This window comes from Hoplias malabaricus, chromosome 12, assembly GCF_029633855.1.
Source record: "Hoplias malabaricus isolate fHopMal1 chromosome 12, fHopMal1.hap1, whole genome shotgun sequence".
Classification (NCBI taxonomy): Eukaryota; Metazoa; Chordata; class Actinopteri; order Characiformes; family Erythrinidae; genus Hoplias; species Hoplias malabaricus.
Genome location: NC_089811.1, coordinates 26,055,240 through 26,072,855, shown reverse-complemented (window position 1 = coordinate 26,072,855; position 17,616 = coordinate 26,055,240). Strand labels below are relative to the sequence as shown.

Genomic DNA, 17,616 nt, shown 5'->3' with positions numbered 1-17,616 from the left:
TTTACAGCACTTTGACTTTCCTTCTTTCGCAAGCTTAAGGATATAGTGCAATCTTTGAAAAATCCACTCCAATTTAAAATTATTTATGTAGAAACACGCTTGGGGCGGCACGGTGGCAGGTAGTGTCACTGTCACACAGCTACAGTGACCTGGAGGTTGTGGGTTCAAGTTGGTAGGTGATTGTCTGTGGTGTGTTCTCCCTTTGTCTGCGTGGGTTTCCTCCGGGTGTTCTCTGGTTTCCTCCCATTGTCAAAAAACACATTGGTAGGTGGATTGGCGACTCTGCGGAATGTCCATAGGTGTGAGTGTGTGTACCTAGCCACTGGAATGCACCGCATTGCAGTGCCAGTCCCAAAGCCCGGTTAAACAGGGAGGGTTGTGTCAGGAAGGGCATCCCGCGTAAAAACTTTGCCAAATTGATGTTGCGGATTGTGGTTGATCCGCTAGGGCAACCCCTGACGGGAGGGAGCAGACGAAAGAAGAAGTATGTTGAAACACGCTTGGGAAATAATGCAACAAGAGCGTACAATGGAGATGAACGATTTGTGGAAATATTATAATTGTGATTTTTCTGATCAGTATTGCCACTGCAATTTCAACTGCAATTATTTTCTATAAATTGTCGTCTAGGCATAATTTTTTATGTCAAATAAGATTTGGCTTTAATATTGAATGCTAAATATAAGTAGTTTAGTTCATCTTAGTTTAATTTAGTCCAGATTACATTAGTTTAGTTTCACTTACCTTAGTTTAGTCTAAATTAATTTGATTCATTCATTCATTCATTCATTTTCTGTAACCGCTTATCCAGTTCAGGGTAGCGGTGGGTCCAGAGCCTACCTGGAATCATTGGGCGCAAGGCAGGAACACACCGCCTGGAGGGGGCTTAATTTGATTTAGTTAATATTAAATTAGATTAATTTAGTTTATCTTAGATTAGACTATATTAGGTTAGTTCAGTTTAGTTTAGTTTATTTTAGGTTAGATTAATTTAGTTTAGTTGTGGATGTTGTCATGTAGAAAAGCACATTTTTCAGATTCGTCTGATTTTTCTCTTTTAAAATTATAATTAGCGTTTTGAAAACTGCAGTCTTTTAAACTGCAACTTCAATATAAAAATTATTCCCATTAACCGTACTTTAAGACAGGGTTAAATTCTCTTCAGTAATTTAATTTGCATTTGAAAGTTTACCTGCTACCTTAAGAAACAGTTTGTTATAGAGAAAATGGATATCACTGAGTAAGTTAATGCACTGATAATGTACTAAATGATAACGATGCTGCTCCACATCACCGTCTATTCTGAGAAAACCTATCAAAGAAGATGGGTTCCTGATAAAAGCAGCCAAAAAAGGAGCTTCACCCCTGAAAATCCCATCTGCACTATTAGGACAATAATTATGAAGTTATAAAGCGCTAAGAAGGATTTGGCTGGAAAAAGATCACCTGTAAAATTAATAGATTAAAACAACTATAATCTCTTGCTGATTCTTTGCTGAGTGCGGGCATCCGTGTATTATGAATATTCCATGTTTTGAGCGCCAACACACTGTTAAGCATGTAAGAAAAATCGTGAGGTTTGTTTCTTTTTTCCTACAAAGATTCTTCCAATTTGAAAGTAAATATAAAACTACAAGGCCATTACAGAAGATTTATTTACTTCCAGTGCTCAACTAATCTCTAACACTACAGACACCACCTTTGTTCCAGTAAATTGAGACACATTCTTGAAAAAACCTCCTGCATTCAACAAACCACAAATGAAGTGTCTGAAGTTTGATATGTTTCACTGAACATTCTGTAGGAACCAGGTATTATAGTCAGCTCAGATAAAAGTCTGTTTCGTTACAAATACCACAGGTATGTTTGTAGGAAAAGAGGACACAAAGGAATCTGATCTTCATTGTGAAGCTTCATCAAAACGAAAATCATTATGTATTCACTTCACTTGATTTGTATCAAAATTCTATATTCAAGCCCCTCATGCATTCATTCATTCATTCATTATCTGTAACCGCTTATCCAGTTCAGGGTCGCGGTGGGTCCAGAGCCTACCTGGAATCATTGGGCGCAAGGCCCTGGAGGGGGCACCAGTCCTTCACAGGGCAACACACACACACACACATTCACTCACACTCACACCTACGGACACTTTTGAGTCGCCAATCCACCTACCAACGTGTGTTTTTGGACTGTGGGAGGAAACCCACGCAGACACAGGGAGAACACACCAACTCCTCACAGACAGTCACCCGGCCCCTCATGCATTTCAACCAACAATCTATTTCAGGATTAATACATTTAATATAAAACAATAAATATATAAAATATATATGTAAAAAGCATTGCTGGGGGGTAGTGTCTTGGCCACAAGAGTCTCCTGAATCATGGGGTCCTGGGTTTGATTGTTGACATGGGACACAAATGGAATTTAACCTGCCCCCCTCCCACCTCCAGTAACACAGAACGTGTGTCCTGGACTCATTCACAACTGATGTCTTGCTTTCACATTAACCATGTCTCTTCATATTTTTTATCACATCTGTTCTGTTTTCGCTCTCCGGTGTCGACCAGAGGAGGAGTTTACCATTTTTAAATTTTGATTCCTCTCAAGATTTCTTCCTCTCACCCGGAGCATGTTTTGCTTTACTGATTTTGAAAAAAATGAAACTGAAATTCTCTCTCTGCCTGCATTTGTTTCTTCCGGCTGCTCCAGTTTTTTCCCACAGTCCAAGAACTCTTGTTGATAGGTGCACTGGCTGTGTAAAATGGTAGCGAAATGAGAATACTCATTGTGTATTAAATACAGAATTGATTTTAAGTTATTTCTGTTCCTAAATTCTTCATCATAAAAAAGCACTTTGATCAACTCTTGTAAACCTTTCCATGTGCTCAATTGTGTCGTCTTTTCAAACATAAAGTTGATTTATTTAAACAGTGCGTGAGGGTCATGCCTTTCAGTGGACTGGCGTCCTGTCCAGGGCTTGTTCCTCCTTTGCACTAAATGCAGCCTCCATATTGAGCTGCATAGAACAGAACACTAAAGATGATAAACACTTAATGTTACATACACAGGTTTTACACACAAAAGGAAAAATATTACCATACTAACAGGTGCTCAAGGCTCGTTTCAGACATTCTGTATTTTTGCTTTGTGGAAAAGTGTGTGGAGGAAACAATTAAAATATATATTTTAATAGACTTTGTGAAATTACCAAAGTAATTTAAATATTATTTTAATTAAAAGTTATTACCCTCAGGGCCAATAAAACGAAAATACGATTATTACCACACTGTGCCGTGTCCTGATGTCCCAAACTGCATCCTCGCTACATGCTGCTGAATGTCATACAGATGTGTGTAGCAATGCTCTTACCCATAATGCACCTCACCCAGCCACGTCAGCGCTCCTGAATGGCTCCATCCTCTCTCCGCGGTGCAGATAAACACAACATGAAGAACAGGACGCTTCTCTCTGGAGCTGGAGGGAATCACTGAGTCCAGTTTGTGAAGGACATGCCTGAGCTCAGGTCAGCGACTTGCTGTGTCTCAACTGCGTGGATCAGACTCTTCTCCTTTGCTCTAATCAGACACAGGCCTCTCCTGTGATTAAAACAACACTCCCACACTGTCTGCGGCACTGAACCCGACAAGGCTACAGACTCGTGATATGAGCCGCTTCAGATCCGAGGAGATATTTAGGAAATTAGAGGTTTCCGTGACTGAGAAACGGTGTGTTTTGTCGGACCGCTGTGGACAGATGTTGCCAGGTGCTAGAATGCTAATTAGATGTTAGCCCGTACCGTAGCTGATTTAGGCGATATGCTAGAGCTTAGTGCACTGTCTGTATCTTATTCTCCGTTTTAAAAATCCCGTTCCACCTTAAATATTGCAGCGGTTAAAGCTGTGTTTCAGCGCACAAGCTATGATTTACGGCGGAACGGAATATTAATTCAAGAATGTGAAGCTGGAAAGCTAGCTAACTTTAGCCTAGTCTTTAGGAGTGTACGGCGTTGTCACATTCTGTACTCTTGGTTAAAACAAACCTAAAACGCTTAAGAATAAATAAACACTGTCGACTCGAGACTTAGAGTTTCACAAACTCAAGAGTTAGCTAGCTACACTGCTAAATACTTTCTGTGATGCTGACTCTGCGGCGTTGTGTTTGTGATGTAAAGTATGTGTTAAGTTAGTCTGACATGGGAACTTTCCTACGTGTGATATGTAGCGAATGGGCTTGGTATTTTTTAATAACTGCGCTACGTGCCTTAGGTAAAAGAGAGAGAAATGTGAATGAATATAGGTAAACAGCGCGTTAGCCGCTTAGCTAACATTAACTCCGCGAGAGCCGCAGGTGTCGCGAGATTAACCGGAGGTGCTGTCCTCGGTACTGACCTCATTCACCTGCATTTACTCTAAATAAACCCCTCCCGATATCCTTTAACCCTCTAAATACCCCACTCTTTCCAAACCGACTTAGAAGTTATTGCCAAGTAAAAATATCCCACAGTGTCTCTACATCTTCATCCTTCAAGCAAATCTGTAAATATTCAGTTTCCCATCGTTTTTCCACCCAAAACTCCACTACCCCACTGCTGTTCAAATGCCTCACCCCACATGTTGACTGGATTGTTTTTTTAGATTTATGACATATATAATTTTAGCTGTCTGAACTTGCCCATCTTAGTCTGTGTTTGGAACATTGCAGTTTTAAAGCAGCAACACTAAGCTATGGCCTTGATTGCTTGTTTCATTCATGACACAATTTGTGGTAAAGTCCACATGAACATGTTAACGAGGTCAAAGAACACATTGATGCTCACTGCAGGGGGTCTTTAATTCTCTTTTTATTTGTAATCCTCAAATATACAAAGACCTGCCCTGGTGCCCGGTGAACATACATGTATCACACTCATCAGAGGCTCCCAACCATAGGCCTACTCTCTGGCACATTTCAGGAATTTCTCTGCTGTAGTATATCCATGTCACACCAATTAAGGTATGTTAATAATCTGATTGATCACATCTGGTGATTTCCAGAGCAGAGAAAATGCTAAAACGGGCAGAAAAGAGGTTGCAGTAAAACCTGGTTTGAGATTTTTCTGATTGACTAGCTGTTGTTACTGGTCAATGTTTGGAAACTTAGACTCTAGACCAGGGGTGTCAAACCAGATCCACGGAGAGCCGTGTGGGTGCAGGTTTTCTTTCCAACCACTCAGAAGCCACACCTCATTCCACCTGTTTTTAATCATTGGATCTAATCAATAGATCTTGACTTTCAGTAGTGTGGGGCTTTTACGTGGTTGAAAAGAACACCTGAACTCACGCGGCCCTCCATGGATTTGGTTTGACACCCCTGCTCTAGACTTTCTGTTACAGTTGCTGTCCTGGATTCACAAAGTGTAGTGGTTGGTAAAGCTTAGTTGATAGCACTTGCCCTGTACATGTCAAGCTATGGTTCAGTTTACTGCTTGAGCAGGGACATCACACTGTATCCTCAGTTCCATGTGTAATGTGGTTAAAAGTATAAGTTGCTTTTGATTACCGTGTCGGTCAAATTCCATAAATATAATTGTGAACATAATGAGCATTTTATCAGCTGTGTTCTTATCGTCTCTACATGGTGCAGGTGCTGTTAGGATGTTGAATAATATGTTGGTTTTGTGTAAATGAGAGCAAACTGTTGGATGTAGGTTCAGTTTTGACAGAAGAACATGTGAAAGTGACTAGAATTTACAGATTGTTTTTTAGCGTGTGTTCAGCAGATTAAAATTTGTAGTTTGTATTCACCCAAAGCATAACTCTGATCTATTATTAACATCTTAATGTGAGAATGGCTCAATATTTTGTCTTGAGTGAACATTTTTCCCATTTTCCTCTCTTATTGATTAATAATGATTGATTTCACCTGTTCGTGTAGTTGACAGAATGGAAGGTATGTTGCTTTTTTTTTGCTAGAATATTTAATAGCAAATTATAAAATGTAAAGCCCTGTCATAAAGTATTTTTTATGCTCTAAGGGCAAATATTTAGTGCTCACAACTTGCTCTCCCACACTCTCAGGTTTTTCCTGTAAGATGTCTATGGTCCTGTTTGCCTCGGTGGTGCGGGTGAGGGATGGCCTTCCTCTCTCTGCCTCCACCGACTACGAGCAAGACAAAGGGCTGCAGGAGACCAAGAAGCATCTCAAGGGCCTTTCCAAGAAACTCGGCCACTTCCCTGATCGCTGCTTTCTCAAGACTGGCCAATACAATATCAAGTAAGTGTTATAAAAGTGCTGTGTGTGAGCAGTCAAACACACCACAAGCCTTTAGAAGCCTTTATATTTCAAATGCTTAATGATTTTCTAGTTTTTGTTATTGAGCTCTGTTCCAGTGAATATTATTTGGCATTTACTTCAGGAACTTGACCGTGAAACTAAGTTGTCAATAGTGTTGGATAGACAGACACAGGTCCCCTGGAACTATCTGTGTTGTCTCTTGCACAGGAAATCGTTAGCACATTTATTTCCACTGAAGTGTTCAGGGAAACTAAAATGCTGATTAAGAACCTCACTGTGTAAGGGACCACTCTTCGTGATCTTAATTTTAAGTCAAATCAGCCATTAAGTCATTTTCAAAACATGTTTCAGAACAGATTAAAATGTGCAGAGGAAATGGGGCTCAAGCAAGACCTGATAGGCCACCAAACCTGTCATCAGCAGTTGAACAGTTCCTAAAGCTTTCATCTGTGAGAGACAGGAAAAAATAAACTGTTATTACTTGGATTTTGAGAAGCAGATAAAAAACCTGAAGCTTTGAAGAAGGCAAATGATGGGCACAGTAAATGCAGATAAATTGCGTTGTATGTAGTTGAGGTTTTAGTGAAATATTCTTCTCCATACGTTAACACAGTTCTGGGGTCTTAATGAAATATCTGTTACACACTTTTATTAAAATTCCACAAGTGATCAAACAACACAGCACTGTTCTCCCCCTTTATAAACAGCCCTCTGTAGAACGACTGGTTTCAGTACTTGTTTCTCCAAATGTTAATTAGCTACAGCTCAGTTCAGTGTGAGAGCCCAGGAGTGAGGAGCAGCAACTGGATTTTAACTGTTCACACTCGGTTTTCTTCTTTCTCTGTACTTATATTCGCCATATTAAATCAATGCTAATTTTTCTGCACTCGTTGTGTTAGGTTTACTTTGTTTAACCTCATTTTTGCACTCTCACATACACATGAGTCCAGTGCTGTAATTGGAAAGACTCAGACAAGGAGACGGGACAACTTTGAAGTGCCTGTTGTTTATGTAAAACCCAGCACAAAATCAGAACAACTCATTTTATTCCATGCTTTCAGACTTGGGCAGCCCACAAAAAAGACTAGGTTGTTTAATTTCACACGGTTTTAGGTTGGTAGGAGCTCCAGATCCCCAAATTAATGTGCATACGCACTGAAAAATTAATTCATTTTTTTCGTAATATATCCCCTTTGGAAATGAAAGAAAAGGGGATATCTGACTCTGGCTTCTGTATGAATTCTAAATCTCTAAATGTGTTTTGGAATGTCCCCATAGACGTTATGAGCTACAGGTTATTAACGCTTTCATGCAGGTTCCTGTTTTCAATAGTTTATCGTTTGATGTTTGCGTCACTCCTGCAATGTAACAAGGCCCTTTATATCTGTGTTTATAAGTGGCCTTAATGAAGAGCAATAAGATGTTAAGATGTTCCCCTGTGACATCCGGCCTGTGTCTGGATACAAAAGTAGCTCAGTCAAAATGAACAGGAGCTTGAAATGGAGGAAGGCAGTGTGGTGGCGCATCATTTAAATTGGCAGCTAATTCAATGCAAGATTTAAAGTCCTCTTTCAGCGGAGGCTAACACAGATGTATGACTCCTCTGAGGGCCTTGAGGGCAGCCGTTTTGAAGACTGGCACTCCAAGCGGCTGTTATTCATCACCCCAAACTTCATAAGCAGCAGCAAACGAGTCGACTCCCCGCTTCCCCTCCTTCAAGGGTGTGAGTCATGGAATTGTTTCATCTCTCAGAGGAGACCTTAATGCAGAGATGCAGTGACAAATACTACCCCGTTTCCTGTGAGGCTGTCAAGCTGCCTACGCTTAAAAGGAAAGTAATTGTAGCAGCGTGAGTAATTGATGAATAGATTGGTATGGAGAGGTGTGTTTCTGAGAAGTGCGAATAGGAACTCTGCTTATTTAATGCTGCTGGGAATCTTTGTTAAGGTATTTTTGACGTTGATAAATGTCTCTCATTCATTGTGATAATGAGACAATGGCAGCTGAACACTGACTGAAGAGCAACTTTGCAGATACAAATGACGAGTGAGTGGTACTGAACCTTCACACTCAGTTTGAAAAGTAGGAGATGGAAAGGAGGATTTCAGGTGGGTGTAGTTCCAGCATTGTTGGGAGAATAACGCCTCTTGTTTTCACTCCTCAGTTTCACAAGTTCCCTGGGAATAGGCTACTTAATGGTGTGCACAGAAAACTACCCCAATGTCTTGGCGTTTTGTTTCCTGGATGAGTTGCAGAACGAGTTCCTCGGCACATATGACAGCAAACGCGTTACCAGTGCCGTCAGGCCATACTCCTTCATCGAGTTTGGTGAGTAAATGTTTAGTTCTTTTCGGCCCAGTGGAGATTGTTGCCTATTCTCACTGTTTTTCTAAGGCAGAAGTTGGCAACCTACAGCTCTTTTTTTGCTCTCCTGCTGCTCACCAAAATAGCACCATAGTCTGTCCTCCTCAGAAGGAGTTTGTGTGCTGACTTTACGCTGTTTTTTACAGACATCACTCCAGTGTAATATGAATGAAAAGCCCATCACTTCAGTGCCACCATTGAAATAAAAGCAGTTGCTCAGTATTCTCTGCAGTATACTCCCTCTAGGTGGCTAACATCACACTAGCTAAAATGGAGAAAAGAACTAGGCCAGGCATTCCACCCACTTGGGCTCTAGTGGACATGAGGGCATGGATGGTTGTGGCTAGGGTTGCCAATGTCTGCAGGGCCGCAGTGTAGAGCAGACTAATTTTGTTTCTTGTGAGGCTGGATGGAACTTAGTCAGAAATGTATTTAAAAACTTACTCTTCCTGAATTCAGTTTATAGGAACACTAGGTGGTATTTTTACCTTAAAACCATTGTGGTGTTTAACTAACCTATAATAGACAGAATAGGGCTTCTGTTGTTGTTACATCAGCCTCATCACTGCAGAAACTACACTATGTAAAATTTGGATGAAGGTAGAAAACGTAATTAAATTCCGTGTAAATTCAAAAACTTTTTCATGATCAGTGTAAGATGTAATTGCTGTCATTTCTTTGCCTGGACTTATTTGTATTCAACATCCTTTCTGATAGACAACTTCATTCAGAAGACTAAACAGCGCTACAACAGCCCACGCTCTCTTTCTACTAAGATCGATCTGGCTGATATGCAGATGGAATTCAAGCTGCGGCCTCCATACCAGCTCTCTCCTGAAGACCTGAGCTCAATCAATGGCTTCTCCCACAACACCACATCCAAATATAAAGGCATAGGTATTGAACCATTCTCACTGAAAATTCTAAGATGCATGGAGTCATGGTTAACTGGTTCTTGCCTTTAGTCATTATTCACCCTGGTGGATTTTATACTTTCTTCTCTTTAATCTGCTGACTATTTCGAGCGATCTGAAATGACTGAATGTCTTATTGTACCATTATTAGCTACACATAATTGAGAAATTGTTTTGTTTTGTGTGAATGTTATCATTTAAAACATGCATAACATTAATATTTAAATGTTATCTGTAAACTCTCTAAAGCAAAAACATTCCTCTGCTCAATATTTTCTTTCCAAGACATTATGTGCTCACTGTCAAAATAGCTTCCGTCGCTCTGAAAGAGGCTCATTCAGTCTGATTATTGTCTGGAAATGTGTCATCATGTCATTTCAGGGGAGCGTTCTTCTTGATTTGCTCTATTTGTTTTGACTCTGCAGCTCCTAATCAAATGCTGGAGCCTGTCACCTTGTCAGGGATTGTGGCATGTGTCCTAAGTGTTTTGTGCGGTGCGCTCAATTTGCTGCGGGGAGTTCATGCCATTGAGAGCATATTACAGGTAAACGTTGTGTTTAAGCACACACTTGAGGTTTATTTAGTTTTAGGCCCCTTATATTGGGAAATGTATAGTAGTGGGATTAGTGAGGGGTCTAACAATGCTCATTTTATGAGGTTTGATATAACACCAGATTTTGCAGAACAAAAATCTATTTATTTATTTATTAACTTTTAAATCAACATCACACTCAAAGCACTGGGATTTCAGGAAGAGCGCGCACAAAGCACAAGCCCCTCCCTATTTCTTCTTGCTGTACTCTGATAGGATGCTTCCAGATGCTTAGCTTTGATCGGTGACGGTGGTTTCCACGAGACGCAGCAAATGAGAGACCCTTGAGAAAGACTGGGGGGCATATACAGTTTTAATAATTTCAGCACACTGTTGTATAAGTTTTCAATACTGTATTTATGCTTTTATACCTAATACATAACTACAGTGGAATAACAGCTGAAGTACATGAGATATAAGCAAGGGTCCTTTTAGCTATGTAAAACAGTTGCGCATTGCAGTTGATGATCCAAGCTCTTCTGCACTTCCAGCCATCTACAGCAGCTTAATGCATCTAACCATTTAGCACAGGATTTCCTGCTGCAATTTGTCCATACAGCATAATTCCTTAATGCGGCACCCTGACTCCTGTTTTTCTGCTCCATCCGCAGAACGAGGACGAAGACTTTAATTACGTAATTGCCTTTTTCCTGGGCACGGCGGCCTGTCTTTATCAGGTAAGAGAGAGCCCTCCATCAGGCACTCAAGTGACTTACTGCCTGCCTGTCAGCCTCCATTTCCATCAGTGTAGAGGAGAGAAAGCTGCTTTTACTCACTCTTAGGGAAAAGACTAGAACATGAGTGATATATCAGGCCTCAACTCATACACGTCATGTCATAAGTTTTTTTTTTTTGTTTCCTTGGACTGCATTCGATATTCTTAAAGTCTAGACATCGTCTTAGAGGACGTATAGCAGAACTATAGCAGCCTACAGTGGTAAGCTGCAGTCTGCAGGTGGAGTTCATGTTTGTGCTGAGAGCCCAAGGGCTTCTCAAGATGCAACTGGTCATATTCTCATTGGCTGATAAGGATTGTGGCAGTCTCTCTGTCCTTCAACACTGCAGTGTGCTGCTTGGGACAGGATTGATTGTGTAGCATTGTTCTACGAGGACACTGAGGTCTCATCAATGCTGCACGGTCGATACTTTGAAAAGATATGGTGACAGGCTACACTTACATTGAAACTCTGCGCTGGCCTTCACCCTTTGAGGCCGGAGATGCTTGTGTTGTGATGAGAGAGAGAGCTCTGCTGTGTTGAGAATCGACTCTGATGAAATTGGAATGAAACAGTGGTGGAAAAACAAATAAAAATGGCTTTCAGAATTGATGCCTACTAGGGTCCACCTCATGAACAGGTCTCTCTCCGTTCTTGGTTAACTGAGGTCCTGTCAGGCAACCAGTTGCGTGAAAGTTTATTATAGTTCATTTAAACTGGCACAAATACAGCCCTCCGTGTACGTGGTCTTGGAAATGTGTCAAGATTTCAAAGGTGTGGAATGTAAATATCTATCCTCTTGATGTGTTAAGTAGTTAGTAGTTTCTGTAGTCCAGTGCAGGGCCATCACCAAACCCATAGTACCCCTTTGTTTTCAGTGTGACCACATATCTTGGAGTCATTTCAAGCTACCTGTAGGTGGACATGAATGTACATATCTGTTTAACAGAAGGTCAGCCAAAAGGCAGCTAGAATAATGTTAAGTTTAGCCACTTGTAGACTTGCGTGTGTCCTGCCCAAAAAATTAGACCACTTTATCAAAGCATTAGATAAAGGAACACTAGTAGTAGTAATTTTACCTTAAAATTCCAGTTTCAAAATCGTTGTGATGCCTCAAGGACCTGCGAGAGGGAAAATAGAGCTCTTGTTGCTGCTACTCTGGGCCCAGCACTGCAGAAACTGCACTATATAACTTTTTGTCCATACTAATTAAGGTTAAATAATAACTGACCTCTTGACCTCCCTGGTGACTAAGGCCATATCTAGCTCCCCTGGCACTTTTAATGTGTGCTCAGTGCCACCAGTTCCAACCAGACTTTACGCACTACAACAACAACACTACTATGTACGGCTAAAGAAATACGTTACAGCGAGTGTACCTCAGTCTATAACATCATGGCACATGCATGTCAAGAGATGTGTTAAGAAAGTACATTGTGAGGCAGGTCAAAAATCAGCAGTTCTAGTGAAAGCAAAGCAAACCCAGTGTCACCAGTCAGTGGTCAGGAAAGCAAGACAGATCAGCCCATACAGATACCTTAAAACCTAAGACTCGCTCTGAAGGGTGGGTAGAGGAATGCAGGTCCCCTCCTATGGTCATATTTGGTCTGAAGCAGAGCAGGCAGGGAAAGACCAATTCAGAAAATCTCTTCCAGCATCAGACCAGACAGGACAGTCAGTTGTTAAGCTCTCCAGATAAACATACAATTATTCCTGATATTTTTTGCTATTTGTTGACGGGGATCAATAAAAATGACAGTGTGATTTGTAGCAGCAGGCCTTATTTGACGGCAGGAAAAATGTATCATAAATTCAGTTAAACGTTCATATGACAGAAAAACAGAACAGGGAGGAGCGAGCTGTTAAAATGTTGGGGTTTTTGAACTTGTCCATCTGAGGCCTGTAATTTTATTCCTAGCAAGCCTGGGTGTCTGTCAGCTGATTTGACAGATATGGGCAGATTGCATTCTCCTTTGTTGTGTTAAGTTGTTCAGTGGCAGTGTGAAAGGAAGTGATGTGTTGGCCTTTATACTTCAGAAGAAGCAAGTGTGTGTATACACAGTACTGTGCAAAAGTTTTAGGCAACAGAGATTGAGATTTACAAAGCTATTTATATGAGCACTAAATATTTATTAGCTAAAAAACAAACAAAATAATGCCCAACACTGGAATAAAATCAAATAACCTCAAATAAAACAGACGTGGAAAGATTTGGAAAAAGTTAAACCAACACATTCACACACAGATTATCATCCAAGATCCAGTTTTACCTGTTAATAAAGAGTGATTTTAAATAATGTGTGCTGATTTAACAAATTCATGCAATCAAGTAAAATCTGAACAAAACATTTTTCTTCAAACTCACTCACACATACTACTTTATAGAAAATGAAATTATATTAATTTTTTGTTTTATATTATTATTTATTTGTATTATCTGAGATTATATACAACTTTATACAAGCCCTATGCTTACTGAGAAGGCATTACAATATATATAATTATCTTAGGTGCTTAAGAATTCTGCATTCTGCAACCAACTATTTTATTTATTTATATATATATATGTGTGTATATGTATATATATGTATATATGCAGTTGTGTTCAAAATAATAGCAGTGTGTTTTAAAAACATTAGTTAAGCACAAAATCTTAATAGTAGTTTTTATTTCCATGCATTGGGAACATTGCATACTGTTTTCCAAATCAAAACATGAAGAGAAATGTGTATAATTTTTAACTACTTTACAGGAAATACCAAAAAATGAACATTGGACTGTTCAACAAATTACCAGTATCTGCATTTGTCTTTACTAACTCAGAATATGTACTTTTTTATTATTTTTTTTTAGGATGTAACATTCCTGTGAATCACTAACCTAATATTTAGTTGAATAATTTTTTTTTTTTTTTTTTTTTTTTTTTTTTTTTTTTTTTTTTTTTTTTTTTTTTTTAGAACTGCTTCACATCTGTGTTGCATAGAGTCAACCAACTTCTGGCACCTGTCAACTGGTATTCCAGTCCAGGTTGCTTTGACTACATCCCACAATTCATTTGCATGTCTTGGTTTTGCCTCAGAAACTGCATCTTTGGTGTCACCCCACACGTTTTCTATCAGATTAAGGTCCGGGGATTGGGCTGGCCACTCCATTACCTCAATTTTGTTGGACTGGAACCAAGATTTTGCTCGTTTACAAAAAGTGTGTTTAGGGTCGTTGTCTTGTTGAAACACCCATTTCAAGGGCATTTCCTCTTCAGCGTAAGGCAACATGACCTGTTCAAGTATTCTGATATATGCAAACTGGTCCATGATCCCTGGTATGCGGTAAATAGGCCCAGCACCATAGTAAGAGAAACATGCCCATATCATGATGCTTGTACCACCATGCTTCACTGTCTTCAGAGTGTACTGTGGCTTGAATTCAGAGTTTGGGGGTCGTCTGACGAACTGTCTGTGGCCCTTGGACCCAAAAAGAACAATTTTTACTTTCATCAGTCCACAATATGTTTCTCCATTTCTCTTTAGGCCAGTTGATGTGTTTGGCAAATTGTATCCGCTTCAGTACATGTCTTTTTCTTTTAACAGTGGGACTTTGCAGGGACTTCTTGCTAATAGATTAGCTTCACACAGGTGTCTTCTAACTGTCACAGTACTCACAGATAACTCGAGACTGTCTTTGATCATCCTGGAGCTGGATCATTGAGTCTTTGCCATTCTGACTATTCTTCGATCCATTCGAATGGTAGTCTTCCGTTTTCTTCCACGTCTCTCTGGTTTTCCTCTCCATTTTAAAGAATTGGAGATCATTTTGGCTGAACAGCCTATTATTGTCTGCACTTCTTTAAGTTTTACCCTCTCCAATCAACTTTTTAATCAAAACTCGCTGTTCTTCTGAACAATGTCTCCATCGACCCATTTTCTCAGGCTTTCAAGGAGAAATGCATGTAGAGCATGTGCTGCCTTCACCCTTAAATAAGGGACACCTTATTTACACCTGTTTCCTCACAGAATGATTGACCTCACTAATTGAACTTCACGCTGCTATTATTTTGAACACACCCCTTTCAATTAATTATGCAAATGCACAGACTCAATGAATGCTGAGTCTGTTGGTTTTCTAAGAATCTACTGCACCTGATCTGTTTCATGTGGTAATATATTTTACACCAAAAACAGTGATTATCTGGTTAGTCATATTGGACTGCTATTATTTTGAACACGACTGTATATTTTTCTCTTTACGTCTTCCCCAAACAAGAATGTGATCACTTATTTAAGGTAATTACTAGTTGACAAAAGGCTAAAATCTGTAAACCTTGCAAAGTAATCCTGTTGTCTTTGTGTTTCTTTCTTTTAGTGTTACTTATTTGCATACTTCTCTGTGTGGAGGAACATCAAATCCTTCCTGGCCTTTGCTTTGATCTGCCTGTGTAACATGTATCTGTATGAACTGCGCAACGTGTGGCAGATCCTGTTCCATGTGACAGTGGGGGCCTTCATCACTCTGCAGATCCGCATGAGGCAGCCACAGGGTAAAGCCCCGGACTATAACGTCTGAAGACACAGACCCACCCCCCCACACACATACACTAATATAGTTCTCCTGGTCAGAGGTCAGATAAACACACCCAGCCTTCCTCCCTCAACACCATCTACTGCAGTCTCCACCACGCCTCAGGACTAGGAGCAAAACCCCTGAACTCTGATGTGAGCTTCACCAGGTGTTCAGGACTGAAGGACTTCTCTATCCAGTAGGACTCAACACTGATTCTGACATATCTTGGGGGCTGTGTTAGAGTCTGACTACGGGGTCATCACCTAATTAGCTGCCTGCTCTTGTTAACCTAAAATAGGTGCATTTTTCCGGGTGTCATTCTAGCAATTCATCACAACCATTTGAAAATGCGTAGATCTGCATACGATGTTACGATTCTTTGAATAGTAGATATTTATTTATATTTTTGTTAACTGCAGTGTCTGCATTTTTTTTATAATGATTTGTGATTAGATAAGATTGCTAAAGCCAACAATTATGCAAGTACCAGTTCCACTCTTTCAGTCATCTGACACCTCGTCCTTTTTTATTGTATTCATTCATTCATGCACATGTTTCTCAGACTTGTCTTTTTTTTTTTTTTTTTCAAAATTCTTCCAAGCTGCTATCATTCATTCAGTCCCTTCAAGCATATGCAGACGTGCTCTCTGTGTGTGTGTGTGTCTCAGGAGCATGATTGTTCTGCTACAGCTGTCTCACTAGTCCCTCTGCTGCCTGCAGCTTCTCTGGCTGCTGATAAATCCCGCTCTCCTCCAGCTCTTTTTCTCAGCAGAGGAGAGGCCTGCTGATATATGGACTGATCTATAGACTGTGTGCCACCCGAGGCTCTCCGCTGCCTCCGTTCACTCAGCCTCTGCAAGCGCAACTCTGACAGTTGAATGAATGGATGCTGTTGTTTCTGTACCTGTTAGTCTGCATCTGGATTGTGGAAAAGAAACGATGCCTGACCGGTGTTCAACATTGCTTTTGGATCTGCGAGACTTTCAGTAAAGACAAGTTCCACTTTCTAAGAATGTGATATGTCTTTTTTTGTGTCTGCCTCAAAGCTGCAAACAGACAGAATTAGGAAAGCTCACACTGTAAAGCCTTAGTTAGTCAAAGTACAGAAGTCAGAGGTGTGTGTCTGGATGTGACCCAGAGATTTTGAGACCACTTCTTAACATCATACCAACAGACTCTAAAAGAAGCTCCAGACTGATGTGCTCTGTGTGAGAATTTGTGTCTAACATTGTTGGTCGTCACGGCCCCACACTATATACAACCAGAATTAAACTCCACACACTTTCAGAATGCTTTCTGCTCAGAAAAAAAAAAACTTTGGCCAAGATTTAGGTGCCATGTTTTAATTTATGTACACACTGATCAGACACATACTGAAAGAGTTCAGTTCACATCGGCCTTCACTGGTCTTTCAGGGATGATGTCAATGTTGCGTTTCACTCCAGAGAATCAGAGTCCACCCCACACTACATGATACTGAATTTGTTTTTAGATATGATTCATGTACACATTCAGCGGCCCGACTGCACTGGGACAAGACCGGAGGATGATTAGATTGAGGATTACCCACACTACAGGAGAATCTGGGAAGACCATTGTTTAAAATTGCCCTGAAATTTGAAAGGAGGAAATCTGCCTCAAAATTGACCTGATTATTTTTATTCTGAGCAGTCATGATATTCTTCCATGAGGGAAAAGTCCAAAATACAAACCACATTACACTGGGGGGGTCTCCACATCCACAAAGTGCAGCTTTTATGTTTTTTGTTTTCTTTCTGACCCATTATTTTACCTCACACGGGAGAGTATTTACAGCTGAATAAAACAGTATCTGCACTCTAATTCACTTCATACAGACGCGCTCGGTGAATGTTTAAAACTGCTGAGAGTACAGCAGTCTTTTATTTGATGTGTTTAAGGGCAGTGAAATGGTGACTTCTCTCAATGTGTTAAAGTGCACTAATTTTTTAACACAACTAACCTTTCCTTTGTGCTTGTTTAATGGTACAAAACAAAAAATTGGTTACAGCTGTGCTCTTTCTGATGTTTATAAATTCACTGATGGATATTCTAAAACGTTGACCACCTCCATTCCTCTAAAGAATAAGAAAACTATAACTAAATGTCACCATTAATGTGTGGTGCAGTAAATGCATACAAATATATATCTCTCAAACTTAGGCGTGTTTATTT

At 40.1% G+C, this 17,616-nt stretch overlaps 1 protein-coding gene across 5 annotated transcripts; it reads left to right on the top strand.

Annotated features, from left to right (window-relative positions):
• Positions 1 to 3,389: 3,389 nt before the first annotated feature.
• On the top strand, positions 3,390 to 16,669 carry sec22a (SEC22 homolog A, vesicle trafficking protein). 5 transcript variants are annotated; one of them, XM_066686140.1, is made up of 8 exons: positions 5,269 to 5,408; positions 5,921 to 5,935; positions 6,064 to 6,259; positions 8,445 to 8,608; positions 9,362 to 9,541; positions 9,984 to 10,102; positions 10,762 to 10,827; positions 15,226 to 16,664. In XM_066686140.1, exons 2-8 carry the CDS (start codon positions 5,929 to 5,931, stop codon positions 15,424 to 15,426), a joined length of 933 nt encoding a protein of 310 aa, XP_066542237.1. In that variant the 5' UTR covers positions 5,269 to 5,408; positions 5,921 to 5,928; the 3' UTR covers positions 15,427 to 16,664. The 5 variants fall into 5 exon arrangements, with proteins under 5 accessions (XP_066542238.1, XP_066542237.1, XP_066542239.1 ...); XM_066686139.1 differs by having other exon boundaries at positions 5,402 to 5,509; positions 15,226 to 16,669; XM_066686138.1 differs by lacking the exon at positions 5,269 to 5,408 and adding an exon at positions 5,537 to 5,629 and having other exon boundaries at positions 15,226 to 16,669.
• The last annotated feature ends 947 nt before the right edge of the window (positions 16,670 to 17,616 follow it).